The 19,532-nt window shown below is 36.3% G+C and overlaps 2 protein-coding genes across 5 annotated transcripts in view; both read left to right on the top strand.

Annotated features, from left to right (window-relative positions):
- LOC101897700 (arginine kinase 1) overlaps positions 1-3,400 on the top strand; it is a 50,711-nt gene extending 47,311 nt beyond the window's left edge. For all 3 annotated transcript variants that reach the window (XM_011296089.3, XM_059131768.1, XM_059131767.1), the window contains exon 2: positions 1,783-3,400. In XM_011296089.3, coding sequence (XP_011294391.3) covers positions 1,783-2,866 — 1,084 coding nt within the window. In that variant the 3' untranslated portion in view covers positions 2,867-3,400. The remainder of the gene's footprint in view (positions 1-1,782) is intronic.
- A 4,066-nt stretch (positions 3,401-7,466) lies between these two features.
- On the top strand, positions 7,467-15,125 carry LOC101898211 (acireductone dioxygenase-like). 2 transcript variants are annotated; one of them, XM_005188047.4, is made up of 5 exons: positions 7,467-7,673; positions 12,778-12,855; positions 13,945-14,072; positions 14,379-14,472; positions 14,756-15,125. In XM_005188047.4, exons 1-5 carry the CDS (start codon positions 7,551-7,553, stop codon positions 14,891-14,893), a joined length of 561 nt encoding a protein of 186 aa, XP_005188104.2. In that variant the 5' UTR covers positions 7,467-7,550; the 3' UTR covers positions 14,894-15,125. The 2 variants fall into 2 exon arrangements, with proteins under 2 accessions (XP_005188104.2, XP_058987681.1); XM_059131698.1 differs by lacking the exon at positions 7,467-7,673 and adding an exon at positions 11,439-11,585.
- Positions 15,126-19,532: the final 4,407 nt, after the last annotated feature.

The raw sequence follows: 19,532 nt of genomic DNA, 5'->3' as shown, positions 1-19,532 counted from the left end.
AAGTTTATTGGGAAATACAACCATGGTAGAATAATACAGGTAGATGCATCAACACTTGGGGACATTTATATGTCAAAATGTTTAAAATGTCTTTTCAAAAATAAATAGTTTTTTATGTTTTCTTATACGACGCCAATCTAAGATTGTTGTGAAATTTTAATGAATTTGAATATTTTTTCATTCAAAATTTTCAATTTCAAAATTGATTTGACAGTTCATTGTCCCGACGCGACTACATTGAATACAACAAAACTTAAACTGTGCTAACACATGGCAAAAAAGCCTACACTCGTTAAAAAGCGTTCCGGTGTTTATGTGACATTGCCATTCATTTATTAACAAACATAGTAATCGCTTTTAATTTGACATAAGGCAGGATTTTTACAACAGAAACAATTAAATTATGCGACAGTCTCGTGCAGATAAAATCTAAAAAAAAGTCACGAGCTCAAGTATGGGATATGGACAATTATTCTAATAATGTTGATTGTTAGCCAAACTTTATTGCCTGCTGCTTGTCTTCTTTCGTAAATACGCCCATAAACTAATTGAATATCCTTAAAAAAAAATTATTGGCACGCCATTGACTCATGAATGGGAGGCAGGGGGATGAAAACTAGACGACTGACGTCACATGTAGGCATAAGGTTAACGAACCACCCTCCCCAGTTACCAGCAGATTTAAGGTTTTCAAATTATAATAGAAAACCACCCACTCTCACATTTCCCGAACATGGTCTTACTCATCAAGAAGTGACACGTTTGTGGACGCCACATATGGGGGGGATGTATGATTTGATACTCGCGTGCTGAAAATGCATAAAAAGTAGCAACAGTCCCTGTTGCCGGTCTCACAAATATCAAAGGAAAGGAAAACGGAAAATGACCAAAAAAAGTTGTTGTTTGCGTCGTGGCGACGTCCGTCAACGCCTTTGTTTGTTGTGTCTTTGCATTTTTGGTTTGGTTTGCTTTTTTTAGTCACTCACCCCCGAAGTTAGGAACAACCAACTCCCACCCATGCCGGCATTTATGTTTCGCAAGGATATACACACATTTTTGTTATCTCTGCATGCATGAATATACAATTTTCCTGTACATAGCTATCTATGTAATTGTTCTATATACCATTAGATGGTATATAGACACTCACTCACTCACTCATTGGACAAGCGCATGTCACGTGTGGCCCGCCACAATTATTTTTGTCGGCACACCACCTTCGTGCGTTCGTTTTCTTCCAAGCCGGCTAGCCGAACAAAACACCCTTTTTCCAGAAACCCAGGAATAATTTTCAACACACATAAATGGTGGATAACAGTTTTTCGTGGCGATGAGTAATACAACAGGAATTCACGCACTTTGCATTTTTTTGACAACAGGGGAAATGCTGCTCCAAAAATATCATGCAATATAATTTTCAGAGATTTTTTTGCAACTGGCCGGAGATTCAACCTAAATATTTAAAAATAAGAAAATTTATTCTAATTTGAAATATGTTTCTTCTGGCAATTCTCTAATATCCAACTTATTTTTAGCATAGAAAAGAAAAAACTAAAATGAAATCAATATTACGAATTTGTCGTTATCAATCACAAATGATACAAAGAAAATTTGAAGATAATTTCTTTCAAAATCAACTCAAAACTTCAACACTTTCTATTGCCTATTGCAATTGGTCCAAATGCAACTTTTTGTAAGCCACATCTTTAGAATTAACCTTTATTGCTACTTTTATAAATTTAGACTAATTTTGTTTGCTTTTCCCCCCTTTTATCGTTACAGCAAAGAAGACACCATGGTTGATGCTGCTGTTCTTACCAAATTGGAAGAAGGCTTCGCCAAGCTCCAAGCCTCCAACTCCAAGTCTTTGTTGAAGAAGTACTTGACCAAGGAAGTCTTCGATAACCTAAAGAACAAGAAGACCCCAACTTTCGGTTCCACTTTGTTGGACTGCATCCAATCTGGTTTGGAAAACCACGATTCCGGTGTTGGTATCTATGCCCCCGATGCTGAAGCCTACACAGTATTCGCCGATTTGTTCGATCCCATCATTGAAGACTACCATGGTGGTTTCAAGAAGACCGACAAGCACCCTGCCAGTGATTTCGGTGATGTCAACAGCTTCGCCAACTTGGACCCCAACAATGAATTCGTCATCTCCACCCGTGTCCGTTGCGGTCGCTCCATGCAAGGTTATCCCTTCAACCCCTGCTTGACCGAAGCCCAATACAAGGAAATGGAAGAGAAGGTCTCCAGCACCTTGTCTGGTTTGGAAGGTGAATTGAAGGGTAAATTCTACCCCTTGACTGGCATGGACAAGGCCGTTCAACAACAATTGATCGATGATCACTTCTTGTTCAAGGAAGGTGATCGCTTCTTGCAATCTGCCAATGCCTGCCGCTTCTGGCCCTCTGGCCGTGGTATCTACCACAATGACAACAAGACCTTCTTGGTCTGGTGCAACGAAGAAGATCACTTGCGCATCATCTCCATGCAAAAGGGTGGTGATTTGGGTGAAGTATACAAACGCTTGGTCACCGCTGTCAACGAAATTGAAAAGCGCATTCCCTTCAGCCACGATGACCGTTTGGGCTTCTTGACCTTCTGCCCCACCAACTTGGGCACCACCATCCGTGCCTCCGTGCACATCAAGGTACCCAAATTGGGCGCCAACTTGGCTAAATTGGAAGAAATCGCCGGCAAATACAACTTGCAAGTCCGCGGTACCCGTGGTGAACACACCGAAGCCGAAGGTGGTATCTACGATATCTCCAACAAGCGCCGCATGGGTCTCACCGAATACCAAGCCGTCAAGGAAATGTACGATGGTATTGCTGAACTCATCAAGATCGAAAAGAGCATGTAAGGTGTTACACCTCCAACCCCGCAAATGTAGAGCTTACGGCTAAGCCTAAAATCTCTGTAGCCGCTAGATAACAACGTTCTTGGTGGCAACAATCTCTATAAAAAAAAAACAACAACAACAACACCTTCAACAAATCTTTATGCAATGTATGTTACTATCAACCAACCTCCCAACAACAAAAAATAACATCCCAAACTGCTGTTGATGGCAGTCGGTGTGGCCGTGTGTCCGTCTGTGTAAATCAGCATTTTTTAATTTAAATTTCACTTTCGTTTCTCTTTAATTTATATTTGCGTCGATATTTTGTGTATCATTTGTTGTACCATCTCACGCGTTACGCGTTTCTGAAGAACAAAAAAACGGCACCACCCATCGATCTGGCCACGCCCAAAAGTCCACTTCACCATCGAGGACTGTTATGAGGACATTGCACCCTTCTCTTTGAAGCCACCACAAATAATTGTTTAAGTTACAGTTTTTTCTATTTAAAATTTATTTATTAAAATAAAACAAAGATAACTTCAAAAAAAACAACATCAACTTTAAGTTAAACCAAAGTTTGAATAGGAAAAAAGAGATGATGAGAAGATAAGATTTGTATCGATTTGACAGCAGGCAAATGTAAGGAACTATAACAACAGCAACAAAACAACAACTTTAAGTAAAAATCCTAAAATCAACATCTAATGAACACAAAATATTTTTAATTTTAAGTCTTAAGTTTATAAAAAGAATTAATTATTAAAAATAATAAAAAAAAACACAAAAAAAAAACAATTGTATTTTTTCTATGAATATTTGTGGGGTGTGGGCAGTGTACAGTCATGCATTCGTATGGTAAGCATATTACAGGTGAACATTGCATTGTAAAAATAAAAGGTTAACAATTTTTGGTCTGTTCCAAAACTTGCGAGAATGTAAAAATCTGACTAGGATAACCAATTTTTCCTTTATGATATCGAGAACAATTTCAATGCATGTAGTTCTGGTTTCTGGAACAGGCGTTTAATCGATTTTTAAATATTTTCTTACACGATGCCGTTCAGAGCTTGTTATGATATTTGTTTCTAATATAATATGTTTTCTGATTGTACTTTCATATCCGTTACATTTTTTGGTTGCATCTGGCAATGCCATGGCAGACAGACCAAACCACAAACTAACAGTAGTTTCCATCCCATATCTTGCAGTTAGTATGGCATCTCTGTTCACCGTGAAAGGTTATCATCTGTTGTACGAATTGCGATTGTGGCAGTGTTGCCACCAAGGATGCTGCGTATTACACGCGGAGGGTGATAATATTGCACATTTTTTAATAAAAGTATTTTTATACCCTCCACTATACTATGGAGGGTAAATTAACTGTGTCGTCATTCCGTTTGTAACTCCTCGAAATACTCACGTCAGACCCAACGTAAAATGCTAAGTCGATTTAGCGCTGTCCGTCTGTCTGTTGTAATCAACCTATCTTTCGAACGAATTGAGATAGAAGGCTAAAATTTTGCACACATATTTATTCTGCCAGTAGGCAGTTCGTAAATGGGTCATGTAGGTCCACGTTTCCGAATAGCCCTCATATAACGGTACCTCCCGATATTCGGTATTTTGATTATTTTAGCGACATTATTCACCGGAATTGTTTCAAATTTGGTATTTGAAGTCCGAAATGGATACTACAGCCTAAGACAGAAAATTGTCTTTGCAGGTCCACGTCTCCGTATAGCCGCCATACAACGCTAACTCCCTATATTCGGTATTCTGACGATTTTAGCGACATTATTCACCGGAATTGTTTCAAATTTGACATTTGAAGTTCGTAATTGATACTAACGCTTATGACAGAAATTTGTATGTACAGGTCCACGTCTTCGTATAGCCCCCCTATAACGGTACCTCCCTATATTCGGTATTTTCATGATTTTAGCGTCATTATTCTACGGAGTAGTTTCAAATTACGCATTTAGAGTTCGTGGGTGAAAGAAAATTGTTTATGCAGGTCAAGGTCTTCGTATAGCTGCGATATAACGGTACCTCCCGATTTACGGTATTTTGATGATTTTAGCTACATTATTCACTGTTAATTTCAAGTTTCGAATTTGAATATCGTAATGGCTTATAACAAACAATGCCTATGTAGGTCCACGTCGTATAGACCCCAATATAACGGCTATATTCTAAAATTTTAACAGAATTTTTAACAGATTTCATTTTTTGAAAATTTCCAAATTAGTTCCAAATGGTGGAGGGTATTCAAAGTTCGGCCGGCCCAAAAACTAACAAACTAAAATGCATTTTATATAAAATTTATAGAATAAGTTATAACTAAACCAGTAAGGAAAAGTCATAAGTCGGTCGGGATCGACTATATGATATCCTACACCACTATGCATATTTAGTAGAGCTCCAGTAAAAAAAAAGAATTTATGTGAAGTAGATGATCGGCTTTAGAGCATCTATAGTTTGGTTTCAGAGGGAACTAATATATGGGAGGCATATCCAATTCTAAATCGATTTTCACTAAATTTGACGGAGACATTTTTTAGAGTATCACTTCGAGAAGGATTATATTAAGAAAATATCCATATATCGGAGCCGAGTTCCATTAAAATGGAAACGTACGTTCCGAAACTCACTCCATTTGAGCTGATATTAGCCATTATTTGCACAATAAACCTGAAATCGGATTAAGGATATATGGTAGCTATATCCAAATCTTAGCCGTTCTCGATAAAATTTGCCATGGGTATTTCTGAGCTCTGGGACCAAATATCATTGTTATCAGATATCATTGTTGTACTTGCTTCTGCATTGAATTCGTTCGGATGTACCAAAATTTCGAGAGATATTGGCCATTTGGTTCACAATTAACCCGAAATCGGTTGAAGATATATATGGGAGCTGCATCCAAATCTGAAGCGATCTTGATAAAATTTGCCAGAGGTGTTTCTTGGCTGTATCTGATATCTGGTATCAGATGGATTGACATGCATAAATCGACTCAGAAAGTGATTCTATAAGAGATCCTCAAAAGTAACAAGATCTCGGCTCCTTCTCCATGTTACAAACAAATGCACAAAGACATAGTACAATGAAGAGAAGGTAGGGCTATGATACCATATGATTTTAATTTTTTTTATTTTCTTGGCTTAATATGTCATCTTTATTTGTTTATGTATGTGTTTTCTTTTCAATAACAAAAAAATTGTTCAGAAAACATTCAAATTCGGGTGTTTTCAAAATGTTTATTTCATCGTATGCATTGACAAAATCTAGAGTTTTTGTAGCGAAATAATCCTTTAGAGATATATAGAACCTGGTTTTGAAAAGAAGTGTTGACCTTTCATTCAGTTTTCGCGGTTTTCAATTATTTATTCAAAATAAATGCAACAAGTTGTTTGATTTTTTATTGTTTTGATACTAATTCTGACATTACAAGCCAAACAGGTAGACCTCAATACTTGCATGGTACAATGATATCAAGGTAGGGCAGAACTACCATATGATTTTAATTTTTTTATTTTCTTGGCTTAATATCTCATCTTTATTTGTTTATGTATGTGTTTTCTTTTCAATAACAAAAAAATTGTTCAGAAAATATTCAAATTCGGATGTTTTCAAAATGTTTATTTCAACGTATGCATCGACAAAATCTAGAGTTTTTGTAGCGAAATAATCCTGTAAAGATATGTAGTACATGATTTTGAAAAGAAGTGTTGACCTTTCATTCAATTATCGCGGTTTTCAATTATTTATTCAAAATCAATCAATCAAACAACTTTGATTTTTTATTGTTTTGATACTAATTCTGACATTACAAGCCAAACAAGTAGACCTCTATACTTGCAATTTTTTCAAAGTTGGCCTACCTTCTCTTCATTGTACCATGCTTACCACCATGTGATGTAGGATATTAAAAATATAATTGTGCGTGTTTCTAGTTTTACAATTTTGCAAAGTGCTAAATATTCTATAACCTAAGTCTGGAGTATTCCCCTATTGACTCCTTATGTTCATATTACTCTCTGTTACAGAGAGTAGTGTTATTCAAAACGAAACTGACAGCTTTGCAATATTTGCTGATCATTTCCAATATCATGAATTCATCCCGGCGAAGAGAATGATCACTTGGCTCTTGTAGCTTATTTGCTATGACAATTTTGGTGAAAATCAAACAATTTAGGTGTCGAATATTCTCCAGTACATGAGAATCATACTAAGGCTGGAAATACATAAAGCGCATATTTGGCTGGCTTAAGTCATCGGCTGGCTTCTTCGTAGATGAACAAAGGAGTTTTAGGTTGACCTAGTTCGATTTTAGCCCTAGGCTCCTTTGTTCATTTCCAGCCGATGACTTAACCCAGCCAAATAAGCGCTTTATGTATTCCCAGCTTAACTTCCTGCCTTTCCCAAAGCTCATCAGCTAAATATTATTTTTGCAGTAGCATTTGAGAAGGGAAGGATCATAAAAAAAGTGTTCAAAATAGTAAAACTATAAATTACACATGCCACTAATTGCACATGGTTCACACATGCAACAACAAATTACACACAACATGTGTAATTACACATGAGGTGGCAACACTGGATTGTGGGCAAACACAAACTAATCAACTCTTTCAGTATCTATCCCATATCAGCCCTACACAGTTCTCAATACTGTTTGTTGAAGATAATATTCGAAAAAATGCTCAAAGCTTGGTTTATGGACAATGAAACTACCGATCAATGTTTGGAGCATCATCGTAATCCGCCTGAATTGATTGCAAGTGGTGAACTTTTTAAGAAAACTGGTGTGGAGCATTTTCTGGTATGTTCGTTGGCTTCATGAAGTGTGAATGTGTGCATCATATTGTTATTAAGGCATCATATTGTACTAAGGAACAGGGGTACAGAGAGGGATTTCGACAAAAAAAAATATGTATCCATCTCTTGACAGTGTCATCGTCCACATATGGGACATTTTTTTATTGGATGTCTCTGCATTGGATGTCTCTGCACGCAGAGACAAAATTCATTGCTACAACCATATTTTGAAAGAACAATACATATGGTAATTATATGGTCACTTTTTACCATATAATTTAGTACATCTACCATACAACATACATTTATCGCAAAAACAAGTAAAAAAAACATTAAGTTATTTAAGGCCGGGCCGAACTTTTAATACCATCCACCTTTGGGTAAAGAAAACAGTATTCTATAAAAGTATCTGAATTCAAACGTGTTTCAGAAAACCATAAAGTGGGCGAGGCCGTTGTAGGGGGGCCATACCAAAACGGAAACCTCTGTAAACGATTTTATACTCCAAGGCTTGTCATCTACCAAATCTTCTTAAATACCAAATTTGAAACAATTTCGTGGGTAAATATGACTAGTATTATCAAAATACCGAATATTGGTGGGTATCGTTAGATGTGCGCTATATGAAAACATGGACCTAGATACTCAATGTTCTGGCACCGGAGCCTGAACCCATTAAGAACTACAAATACCAATTTTTAGACAACTTCGTGGAAAAATGTGGGGGCTATACGAAAACGTGGAACTATACAGGGTGAGATGAAAAAACTGCAACCAGCTTCAAGCCACTCGTCCGATAGCTGTTAAAATTATTTCAGTGACAGCTTATTATATTGTTTAGAAGCGTTCAAAAGCATTTTGGTTCGAATTTTGAAGAAAAAAAAAGTTATTCGTGATGGAATTTAAGCGTGATAGTGTGATTTCTTTATATTTGGCTGAAAAACCACAAGTGGCTATTGTTAGAGCACTCCAGCATTTAAATGTGAATAAATCTTTTGTTGCTCGTACTATAGCCATAGCGTAGCCCGACGTCAAGCAAGTCGATGGAAGTAAACAACAACATCGGCAGAAATGGTTCGAAAAGTAAATAAGCGACTTGATCGAAACCCGCGTCGTAGTGGCCGAAAAATGGCTCGTGAGCTGAACATATCGCAAATATTCCATTCAGCAAATATTGAAAAATGAGCTCCTGGTAAAGCCATTTAAATTCCAAAAAGGGCAAGAACGTTCACCGCACCGGAAAGAAAATAGACTCAAAAGAGCTAATGAGTTGTTTCGCTTGGCCGAATGTGGTGAACTGCCGAATTTGGTTTTCTCCGATGAGAAAACATTCGTTGTCCAGCAGTTTGTGAACAAACAAAATGATCGTGTTTACTTGCCAAAGAGGTCAGTTGAAAATGTGCACCTTCGGTTGGCCACCAGAACTGATGGTATGGGCCGCCATAACAGCCGATGGTCGCTCTCCGCTTATATTAATCGACCGTGGCATCAGAATAAATGCCGAATATTATCGCCAAAATATTCTGGAAGGTGTATTAAACATTCAGGCAGCGTGTGACGGTTTCATTGGCCGTTTGAAGGCCATAATTCGTGACAAAGGTGACCAATTCGAACAAATCTAAACTTATTCTAAAATTTGATGCTATTTCCGACATTTTTTGCTTTCATTCAATAAATTAAAAAAAAGTGAAAATTATGGCTTTTGACTTTGTTGCAGTTTTTTATATCTCACCCTAAACATACGATGCTATGCCACCGCAGCTAGAACCCATTATGACCTACAAATACCAATATTAAACAAATCCGTGGAACAATGTGGCAAAAATCATCAAAATACCGAATGTCGAGTTTGAGGGCTATACAAAGCCGTGGAACTATACATGCAATGTTTCGCCACCGGAGCTAGAACTCATTATGACCTACAAATATAAATTTTTAGACAAATTCGTAAAAAAAAATCCGGCAAAAATCTATCTATACCAAAACGTGGAACGATATATCTCATTTCTATCTGTCAAGAAGGAAGAAGGACCTATTGCCGGAATTTCTGGTCAAAGTGATAGAAAATGTCATAAAAATGGCTCAAATGACAATAAACTGAGGCGGCGGCCATTTACATGACATCGTATTCTCGTATTCTTGATGTAAAAAAACTAAAGGACCAAATAAAAAGAAGAAGAGTTAAAGTTTTTCATTTTTTTTAATTACAGCCAAAAAAAAAAACATCGGAAGTTTATTTTTGCGCTACCTTGTAGTAGAATGGCTATAATAGTTAAGGTGTGAATACATAAAGCGTTTCTCTGACTGGGTTAAGTCATCGGCTGGCTTCTTCGTATAGGAACAACGGAGTTTTAGGTTGACTTATTTCGATTTTGGCCCTAGGCTTCTTTGTTCATTTCCGAAGAAGCAGGCCGATGACTTAAGGAATTATGGCCTTCGAACGGCCAATGAAACCGTCACACGCTGCCCGAATGTTGCTCTGCGGATTTTGGCCCATTCCCGGCGAAGCGCTTGCTTGAGGTGATCGACACTTTGGTATTTTTTTAGTGCCAACCTTGGTTTCCAAAATACTCCAGACACAATAGTCCAACGGATTGGTATCCGGAGATTTTGGTGGCCATTGTGCGTTGGAAATGGAACGAGGAACCTCATTTTTTAACCATTCTTGGGGGGCGCTCGTGCTGAGTTCGATGCTGCTAAATCCTGTCGGAATGTCCAAGGTCTGCGGCCAAAATATTTGCGTGCCCAAGGCTTTAATACACCCTCCAGAACATGTTCGCCATAATATTCGGCATTTTTTCTGATGCCACGGTCGATTAATACGAGCGAAGAGTGACCAACGGCTGTTATGGCGGCCAACACCATCACCATGGCCGGCACTTGAGTTCTGGTGGCCAACCGAAGGTGCACATTTTCAGCTGACCTCTTTGGCAAGTAAATACGATAATTTTGTTTGTTTACAAACTGCTGGACAACAAATGTTTTCTCATCGGAGAAAACCAAATTCGGCAGTTCACCACTTTCGGCCAAGCGAAGCAACTCATTAGCTCTTTTGATTCTATTTTCTTTTTGTTGCGGTGTAAGTTCTTGCACTTTTTGGAATTTCAATGGCTTTACCCCGAGCTCAATTTTTAATATTTGCCGAATGGAATATTGCTATGTGTTCAGCTCACGAGCCATTTTTCGGCCACTGCGACGCGGCTTCCGATCAAGTCGCTTCTTTACTTTCCAACCATTTCTGCTGATGTTGCTGTTTTCTTCTGTCCATTTCCTTGACGTCGGGCTACGCTATGGCTATGGTACGAGACACAAAAGATTTATTCACATTCAAATGGTTGAGTGCTCTAACGGCAGCCACTTGTGGTTTTCCAGCCAAATATAACGAAATCACACTATCACGCTTTAATTCCATCACGAATAACTTTTTTTCTGGAAAATTCTCACCAAAATGCTATTGTACGCTTGTAAACAATATTCTAATGAGTTGTCACTGGAATAAGTAGCTTAGAAATGACAACAGTCTAACGTTGGTTGCAGTTTTTTCAACTCACCCTGTATGTAACGATAGTTCAGAAACTATCGAAGTAGATAATGAAATCTTGTTCATAGTGATATCAATAGAGATAAAGGTTTATTCGAAAATAACAATAACAACCAAGATTGTCGTTAAAAGGCATATTGTGATTTGAAAGTCCAAGAGAAACAAATCACAATAGTGCAAGAACTTCTAAGCAATCTCTAAGCAACTCATGATAGAATTAAGAAGGTAAAGTCATGCAATCATATGTTTACAATTTTTTTTTTCAAAATTATTCATTTGACAACATCTCATTGTCAAAATGTGTATTTACAAATCCATTGTACATACACAAATCAGAGATGGGAACCTGCTTTCTTTGCAGTGAAATTTGACGAGGTAAATTACAGAAAATAACGCTCATATAACTGATATAACCCTGGCAACTCTGCTCGCATGCAAGTGTTTTTTTCTGTGTGTCGTCAAACAAATAAAAATTTAATTAAATTTTCGCAGTTATTGTGTCTTTAGAAGTTTTAAATTGTGATTCTTTTAATATATACATTTCAATAGTTTGCAAAAGTGTGAAGTTTTTGTGAAATATAGTGTTTTTATACTATTTTACAAAATTTAATTTTGTGCGCGTTGATAATTTTTTTTTTTTTTGGTCTTTTAATATTCTTTTCTGTGTTTGTTATTTACAACGTAGTGTTATTTCTTTTGTTTTTGACGTTTGTGCCTGATTCCCTTTTGCTGTCCTGTACGTATAAAATATTAAATTAGCTTTCCTGAACATACTTTTAGGCTGTTACTGTAAATTGATTATTACACTATTTCTCTAACACACTGTTTCCTTTAATATTTCGAATTAACATGGAGTGCTCGAATAAAAATTGTAAAATTACTAATTTTAATAAACGTTTACTAACATGTTGGCTATGCGATAAGCATGAACATTTAAAATGTGCCGGTCCTAATGGCCGCCATTTTGACGTTCTTATTGATCGCGAAAAATGTGGTTTACGTTGGGCATGTCTTGATTGTAGGCCCTTAGAAATTAAGGAAGAGTCTAAAACTGAATTAGCAGCTTTGAAGAAGGTTTTCGACGAAGCATTTTTAAAGCATCAGAATTTTGAAAAAAAAGTTTAATCATTTTCAATTCCTGGATGGATCTCCGAAACGAAAGAAATCCTCAGTTTTTGTACCTGGTGATGATTTGATCAGTTTAAATTCACCAGCTGTGGCTCAGCCACACAACGCTGCCAAATATTTTGGCTCGGACATCCCACCCTCTATTGATGATAAAACTATTGAAATTGTTACAGGAAATGCTCCGGTCGAAATGCAATCTTCTAAAACCGTACCTATAGCTTCTCAATTCTTAGCGCCTTGGACAAATGTATATTCCATGGCCCAAGTATAAGGTCCTCCTACCAGGCCAGCTGACTAGCAAATGTAATGTAAAAATGCATGATTGTGATTGAAATCACAAAACCAATAGCCAACAATTGTAAACAAATTTTGATATTTCATCTGGTTTTCTTTAAAATGCAGGAACACCTTTTTATTCTAACAATTTCTATAATTGCAGATTGATGCTGATAACTATCAAAACGATAAAGTGCTTCAGGATCTACGTAAGAAACGCAATTATACTTACGAAGATGAGGTAAAGGAGAAACACCTGTAAAAATGCCGACTACACACAATATATTTATAAACATTTAAAAAAAACTATAAGTTCGACCGGGCCGAACTTTGAATACCCTCCACCAGTTGGAACGAATTTGGAAAATTTCAAAAAATAAAATCTGTTAAAAATTCTGTTAAAATCTTAAAAATACCGCATGTAGCCTTTATATTTGGGTCTATACGATGACGTGGACCTGCATAGGCAACTTTTGTCATAAGCCATTACAATATTTAAAAGCGAAACTTGAAAAAAAAAAAAAACAAAATATCGGTGAATAATGTAGCTAAAATACCGAATATAGGGGGATACCATTATATGGGGGCTATACCAAAACATGAACTTGCACAGACAATCTCCTGTCATATGCTGTAGTATCCATTACGCAATTCAAATACCAAATTTGAAACAATTCCGGTGAATTCCTAAAATCATCAAAATACCGAATATCGGGAAGTACCGTTATGTGGGGGGCTATGCGAAGACGTGGACCTGAACAGACAATTTTCTGTCTTAGGCTGTAGTATCCATTACGAAAATCAAATACCAAATTTGAAGCAATTCCGGTGAATATTGTCGCTTAAATCATCAAAATACCGAAAATAGGGAGGTACCGTCATATGGGGGGGGGGGGGGGGGGTCTATGCGAAGACGTGGACCTGCACAGACAATTTTCTGTCATGGGCTGTAATATCCATTAGGAACTTCAAATACCAAATATTAAACAATTCCGGTGAATAATGTCGCTTAAATCACCAAAATACCGAAAATTGGTAGGTACCTGTGGGGGCTATACCAAAAAGTTGACCTACATGGCCCATTTTCAATACCAAAAGTCCTGCATACATAATATACTTGAGTAAAATTTTATCAACCTTCTTCATTTCGTTCGGAAGCTAGAGTGATTTCCACAGACGGACGGGTGGTCATCGTTAAATCGACATAGAATTTTATGCTGATAAAGAATTGGTGTGGTCTAAAATTTATATTTCGAAGTGTTACAAACGGAATGACAATCTTAATATACCCTCCATACTATGGTGGGGGGTATAAAAACGGCATTTTCAGATTGCATGTTCGGAAGAATGTTTACCCGACTATGCCAATAAATTGAAGTCGTTCTACACTGAACATTTGCACACCGATGATGAAATTCGTTTGGTCTTGGATGGCTCGGGATACTTCGATGTTAGAGAGTGAGTATTCGAAGCTGTGGATGCATTTAAAAATATCGTTTTTATCGATTTCTTAAAAAAAGTTAAGTTGGCATAAGCAGCTTGGCTACAAAGGCATGGTATATTTGGTGACATACTATAAAGGCATGTCCGGTCCGCATTAATATGCAGTGCTACCATTCCAAGCTGTATATGCATTATTACCTTAATCGCATGAGCATGCTTTAAATATAATTATATATTTTTTTCCTGACCGGCTGAATAAATGTATATAAACATATATATTTTATGGGAAAAAATAATTTAAAAAAATGTAAACCCTTCCAGTGACAAAGATAATTGGATTCGGATTGCAGCTACCAAAGGCGAGTTAATCATTATTCCTGCTGGATTATATCATCGTTTTACTTTGGACGCCAACGTATGTTTTACCTAATAATTCAATTAAACCATGGTAAAATTAAGAATGTAAAGTAATTTCAAATAAGCATATCCATCTCTGCATTTTCTGTAATTTACCTTGTCAAATTTCACTGAATAAAAAGAGGTTCCCATCTCTGATTTCCGTGTATAATAATAATTTTGAAAAAAAAAACGAATAATTTTGAAAAAAATTGTAAACATATGTTTGCATGACTCTACCTTCTTAATTCTACCATGAATTAAACATTCTAAGTAATTTTTTTTATGAAACCATCTTTTAGAATTATATAAAAGCTAAGCGTTACTTTGTTGGTGGACCCGTTTGGTTGGCTTACAACCGACCAGCTGATGATATGGATTGTCGCAGAGAGTATTTAAAACACCAGTCGCAAGGATTTGCCCATTTAAACAAAGTTTAATTCAAATCTGATTATCTGTTCCAGAAGTGCAAGAATGTAAAAATTTACACCGATTTTCTCGATATCGACAAAAGTTCCAAAACTTGTCGATTCTTGTCGGTGCTGGAACAGATGTTAATAAAAATACATTGTAAACAAGTAAAAAAACATTAAGTTCGGCTGGGCCGAACTTGTAATACCCTCCACCATTGGGTAAAGAAAATATTTTCATATAAAAGTATCTGAATTCAAACGTGTTCCACTCTAAACTACAAATACCAGTAAGATCGTTTGAATAATACTGTTAAACTTTTCAAAAAATCATAAACTGGGTGAGGTCGATATACGGGGGCCATATCAAAACGTTAACCTCTATAGACAATTGTATATTCTTCAAGGATTGTCATCTACCTAATCGTCTTAAATACCAAATTTGAAAAAGTTTCGTGGTAAATGTGACTAGGATTATTAAAATTCCGAATATCGGTGGGTATCATTATATGGGGCCTATGGGCCTATATATACTATGTTCCGCCACCGAAGCTAGAACGTATTATGACCTACAAATACCAATTTTTAAACAAATCCGTGGAAATATGTGGCGAATATCATCAAAATACCGAATATCGGGAGGTACCGTTATAAGGGGACTATACCAAAACGTTGACCAATATATCTCATTTTCAATACCAACCATCCGAGACACAATACAAATTGTTCTGCCAAATGTTGAAGCTTTATGTCAAATAATGTGGGCTGTATCGTGATTTCAACAGACAGGCATACGGACATCGTTAAATCAACTTTGAATTTTATTTTTTATAAAAAAACTGCAACAAAGTCAAAAGCCATAATTTTCACATTTTTTTAAATCTATTGAATGAAAGCAAAAAATATCGGAAATAGCATCAGATTTTAGAATAAGTTTAGATTTGTTCAAATTGGTTACCTTTGACAGGAATTATGGCATTCGAACGGCCAATGAAACCGTCACACGCTGCCCGAATGTTGCTTTGAGGTATTTCGGCCCATTCCCGGAGAAGCGCTTGCTTAAGATGATCGGCACTTTGGTATTTTTTAGTGTCAACCTTGCTTTCCAGACACAATAGTCCAAGGGATTGGTATTCGGAAATGTTGGTGGCCATTGTGCGAGGAACCTCATTTTGTAACCATTCTTGGGTGGCGCGTGCTGAGTGCGATGGTGCTGAGTCCGGTTGGAATGTCCAAGGTCTGCACCAAATTGTTGCGTTCAAGGCTTTAATACACCCTCCAGAATATTTTCGCTATAATATTCGGCATTTATTCTGATGCCACGGTCGATTAATACGAGCGGAGAGCGACCATCGGCTGTTATGGCGGCCCACACCATCACCTTGACCGGCGCTTGAGTTCTGGTGGCCAACCGAAGGTGCACATTTTCAGCTGACCTCTTTGGCAAGTAAACACGAGCGGATCATTTGGTTTGTTTACAAACTGCTGGACAACGAATGTTTTCTCATCGCAGAAAACCAAATTCGGCAGTTCACCACTTTCGGCCAAGCGAAGCAACTCTATAGCTCTTTTGAGTCTATTTTCTTTCTGTTGCGGTGTAAGTTCTTGCACTTTTTGGCATTTCAATGGCTTTACCCCGAGCTCAGTTTTCAATACTTGCCGAATGGAATATTGCGATATGTTCAGCTCACGAACCATTTTTCGGCCACTGCGACGCGGGTTTCGATCAAGTCGCTTATTTACTTTTCGAACCATTTCTGCTGATGTTGCTGTTTACTTCCGTCGACTTCTTTGACGTCGGGCTACGCTATGACTATGGTACGAGACACAAAAGATTTATTCACATTTAAATGCTAGAGTGCTCTAACGATTGCCACCTGTTGTTTTCCAGCCAAATATAAAGAAATCACACTATCACGCTTGAATTCCATCACGAATAAGTTTTTTTCTAGAAAATTCTCACCAAAATGTTTTTGTACGCTTGTAAAGAATAAAATTACCGGTCACTGGAATAATTTTAACAGCTTTCGGATGAGTGGCTTAGAAATGACTGCAGACTAATGTTGGTTGCAGTTTTTTCATCTCACCCTGTACATATACTTTATGGGGTCTACGACGAATATTAAGGGGTGTTACAAACGGAATAACAAAATTAATATCCCCTGTTTTTTAAGGTGGAGGGTATAAAAATACTAACAAGTGCCAACTCATGTTACAATTAATTGTAGGTTACCTCATTTCAAATAATAATTACATTGTCAAACTTAACTTCGTTAAAAACAGATTCCCCACCTCTAAATTGTATTATATACAATGTATTTATTTATGATTATATATTTTCACAAAGAGATGTTGTCAATTGTATTATTTTGAAAGAAAAAAATCAATTATATAATTGCATGATGTTATCTTCCTAATTATACCAAGGAACATATAAGTTAACACACAATAAGTTGTTAATCCAATAAAGTATAGTTTCTTTTATTAATAATTATTCCAAAGCAATCAATTCTCATGAATCTGCATTGCAGACGTTTGTCTGCTCCAAATATTTTCCCAACATCAAATTCCGATTAATTTTAATGAACCCAAAAAATGCATTTCCGGTAGTTGACTTCGTCAACCCATGCAATGCTTTACGCGTGTAGACGAAATTAATAAGAATTGTTTTTGGTAACAGCAACTAAATTTTAAACAACAGAGTGGCATGATTTCATGGAAAATAATTTTGTTAAATAGGCAAATTAATTTTAAAATTTAATTCTTACTCGAATATTGTAATGTAGTTTTTAAGACACTCTTTGATCAGCAGCCAACCAATAAAGTTGATTTTAATAAATAGAAAAATCGTGGTTTTAATAATAAAAGCGGCAGTAAGTTCAATTTCGATAATTGCAACTTACAGGATCAAAAGTAGTCCGCGATCCTTTTTGATAAAGTGACGCGTAATAAAAGACAGCGGTAAGTGCAATTTCGATAATTGCAACTTACAGGATAACATTAAATCGCGAGCCCTTTTTGACAAAGTGTCGCGTAAGGATCACGTTGATCCAAATTTTTTTTGATACCTTATCACGTAAGGATCTAACTTATATGCATGGTACAAAATCCTGCCGTCGTTATCCATTATAACTTGACATTAATATGCCTAGCCTTGACTTCAAGCTTTTTATGTGCTTGCACCCTAATTGTTGAGGGTATTATATGCAGGTCGCAATTATCGTCCGATCCTCACGAAATTTAGCATGGGGCAGGGTTAGGGTCAGGGGTTCTAACGGACTGAACATTATACTGGTCACAATTGAAAACCGATCGACACGAAATTTGCATAAGAAGAGAGTTTTGGACAGGGAAGAAGTCTAGCATTTTGGCTGACCATTGGATTATATTTAGCTGTAAAATGGACCACAACTTTCGTGTGAAACTGTTTTTAATACCTAACTACAATACGAATTAATTATTAAAAATAATAAATAAACAATTGTATTTTTCTACTACTCTCGGGAGGGTGAGCATATTTCAGGTACATGCATTTGTATTTTTCTACTACTCTCGGGAGGGTGAGCATATTTCAGGTACAGTACTTGTAAACATCAAAAATATTGAAAAAAGCCTGCAAAATGTATACTTTATTCGAAACTTGTAAACATCAAAAATATTGAAAAAAGCCTGCAAAATGTATACTTTATTCGAAAATAGTAGATTCTGGCAGGTTCAGGAACAGAACAAATATAGACATCTTATGTGGCATTTCCACTGCACTTGATTCGCACTCTATTCGTCGTTTGACCCTTAACTATGAAAAAACTACCAAATTCTTCACACAACATTTCCTGAGCGAATTTCCTATACATTGTTCAAATCAAACCACTCTCAGAACAACGGAAAATATGTCCCATCCCTAACAAATGAAAGCATTGATCGAAAAAATAAATTATGACACTTTAAAATTGAAAATAAAAGAATTTAATGAAATTTTGAAAATTTTTGGGAAGACTGAAAATTATGAATTAAAACTACAATGTTAAATGGCGTATATACATTCAAACGATAGTAAATTTTGTTTTCTCTCTCATTCGAGGTACGCATTTTGTCCACGAGTTGAAATTTCCTGGAAACAAAAGGGGCAATATTTTTAAAATGTTTGTATCGGCAGAAAAAATGTTTGACAAGTGTCTGTCCAGCAGAATTTAAAAATAGAAAAATACAAAAATATGTTCAAAATGTCAACATTTACACAAAAAGTTGAAAACGTGAATGAAATTTTTAAAAATTAATGATATAATAAATCTTTGGGAGAAAAACAATCATATCTTCTATTCATATTCGTGAGAATTTAATGTATTTTAGTATAAATTCCCATTAAAATCAACAAACAAAATTTTTGAAAAAACGAATTATTTTACTATGAATTACGAATTGTGCCGTATGAACGGGTTAATTCGTGTACCTAATTCTGAGAGCAAACAACGTGATTGAAAGTGTAATAGCATTAGTTTTTACTACGATAACCGATTTTCTCTTTATGATATCGAAAAAAAAAATTACAAAACTAGTGTTTTCTTGCAGGTACTGGAACAGAGCAATAGTACTTGAACAGAGCAAAAGTAAAAAATTTTTACAACCGATTTTTCATTATGATTTTAGAGCTAGTAGCATGGTACAATGA

This window comes from Musca domestica, unplaced genomic scaffold (assembly GCF_030504385.1).
Source record: "Musca domestica strain aabys unplaced genomic scaffold, Musca_domestica.polishedcontigs.V.1.1 9, whole genome shotgun sequence".
NCBI classification, from domain to species: Eukaryota; Metazoa; Arthropoda; class Insecta; order Diptera; family Muscidae; genus Musca; species Musca domestica.
Note: the sequence above shows the minus strand (reverse complement) of the source record. Positions and strands in the feature narration are given on the sequence as shown.

What these genes read in the sequence shown, in the direction of transcription:
- LOC101898211 (XM_059131698.1), top strand. Translation starts at nt 11,454, where the DNA reads ATGTTTACAATTTTTTTTTTCAAAATTATTCATTTGACAACATCTCAT. An exon ending in GGATACTTCGATGTTAGAGA is followed by an intron (nt 14,073 to 14,378) that starts GTGAGTATTCGA and finishes AAACCCTTCCAG; the next exon opens with TGACAAAGATAATTGGATTC. An exon ending in GTTTTACTTTGGACGCCAAC is followed by an intron (nt 14,473 to 14,755) that starts GTATGTTTTACC and finishes ACCATCTTTTAG; the next exon opens with AATTATATAAAAGCTAAGCG.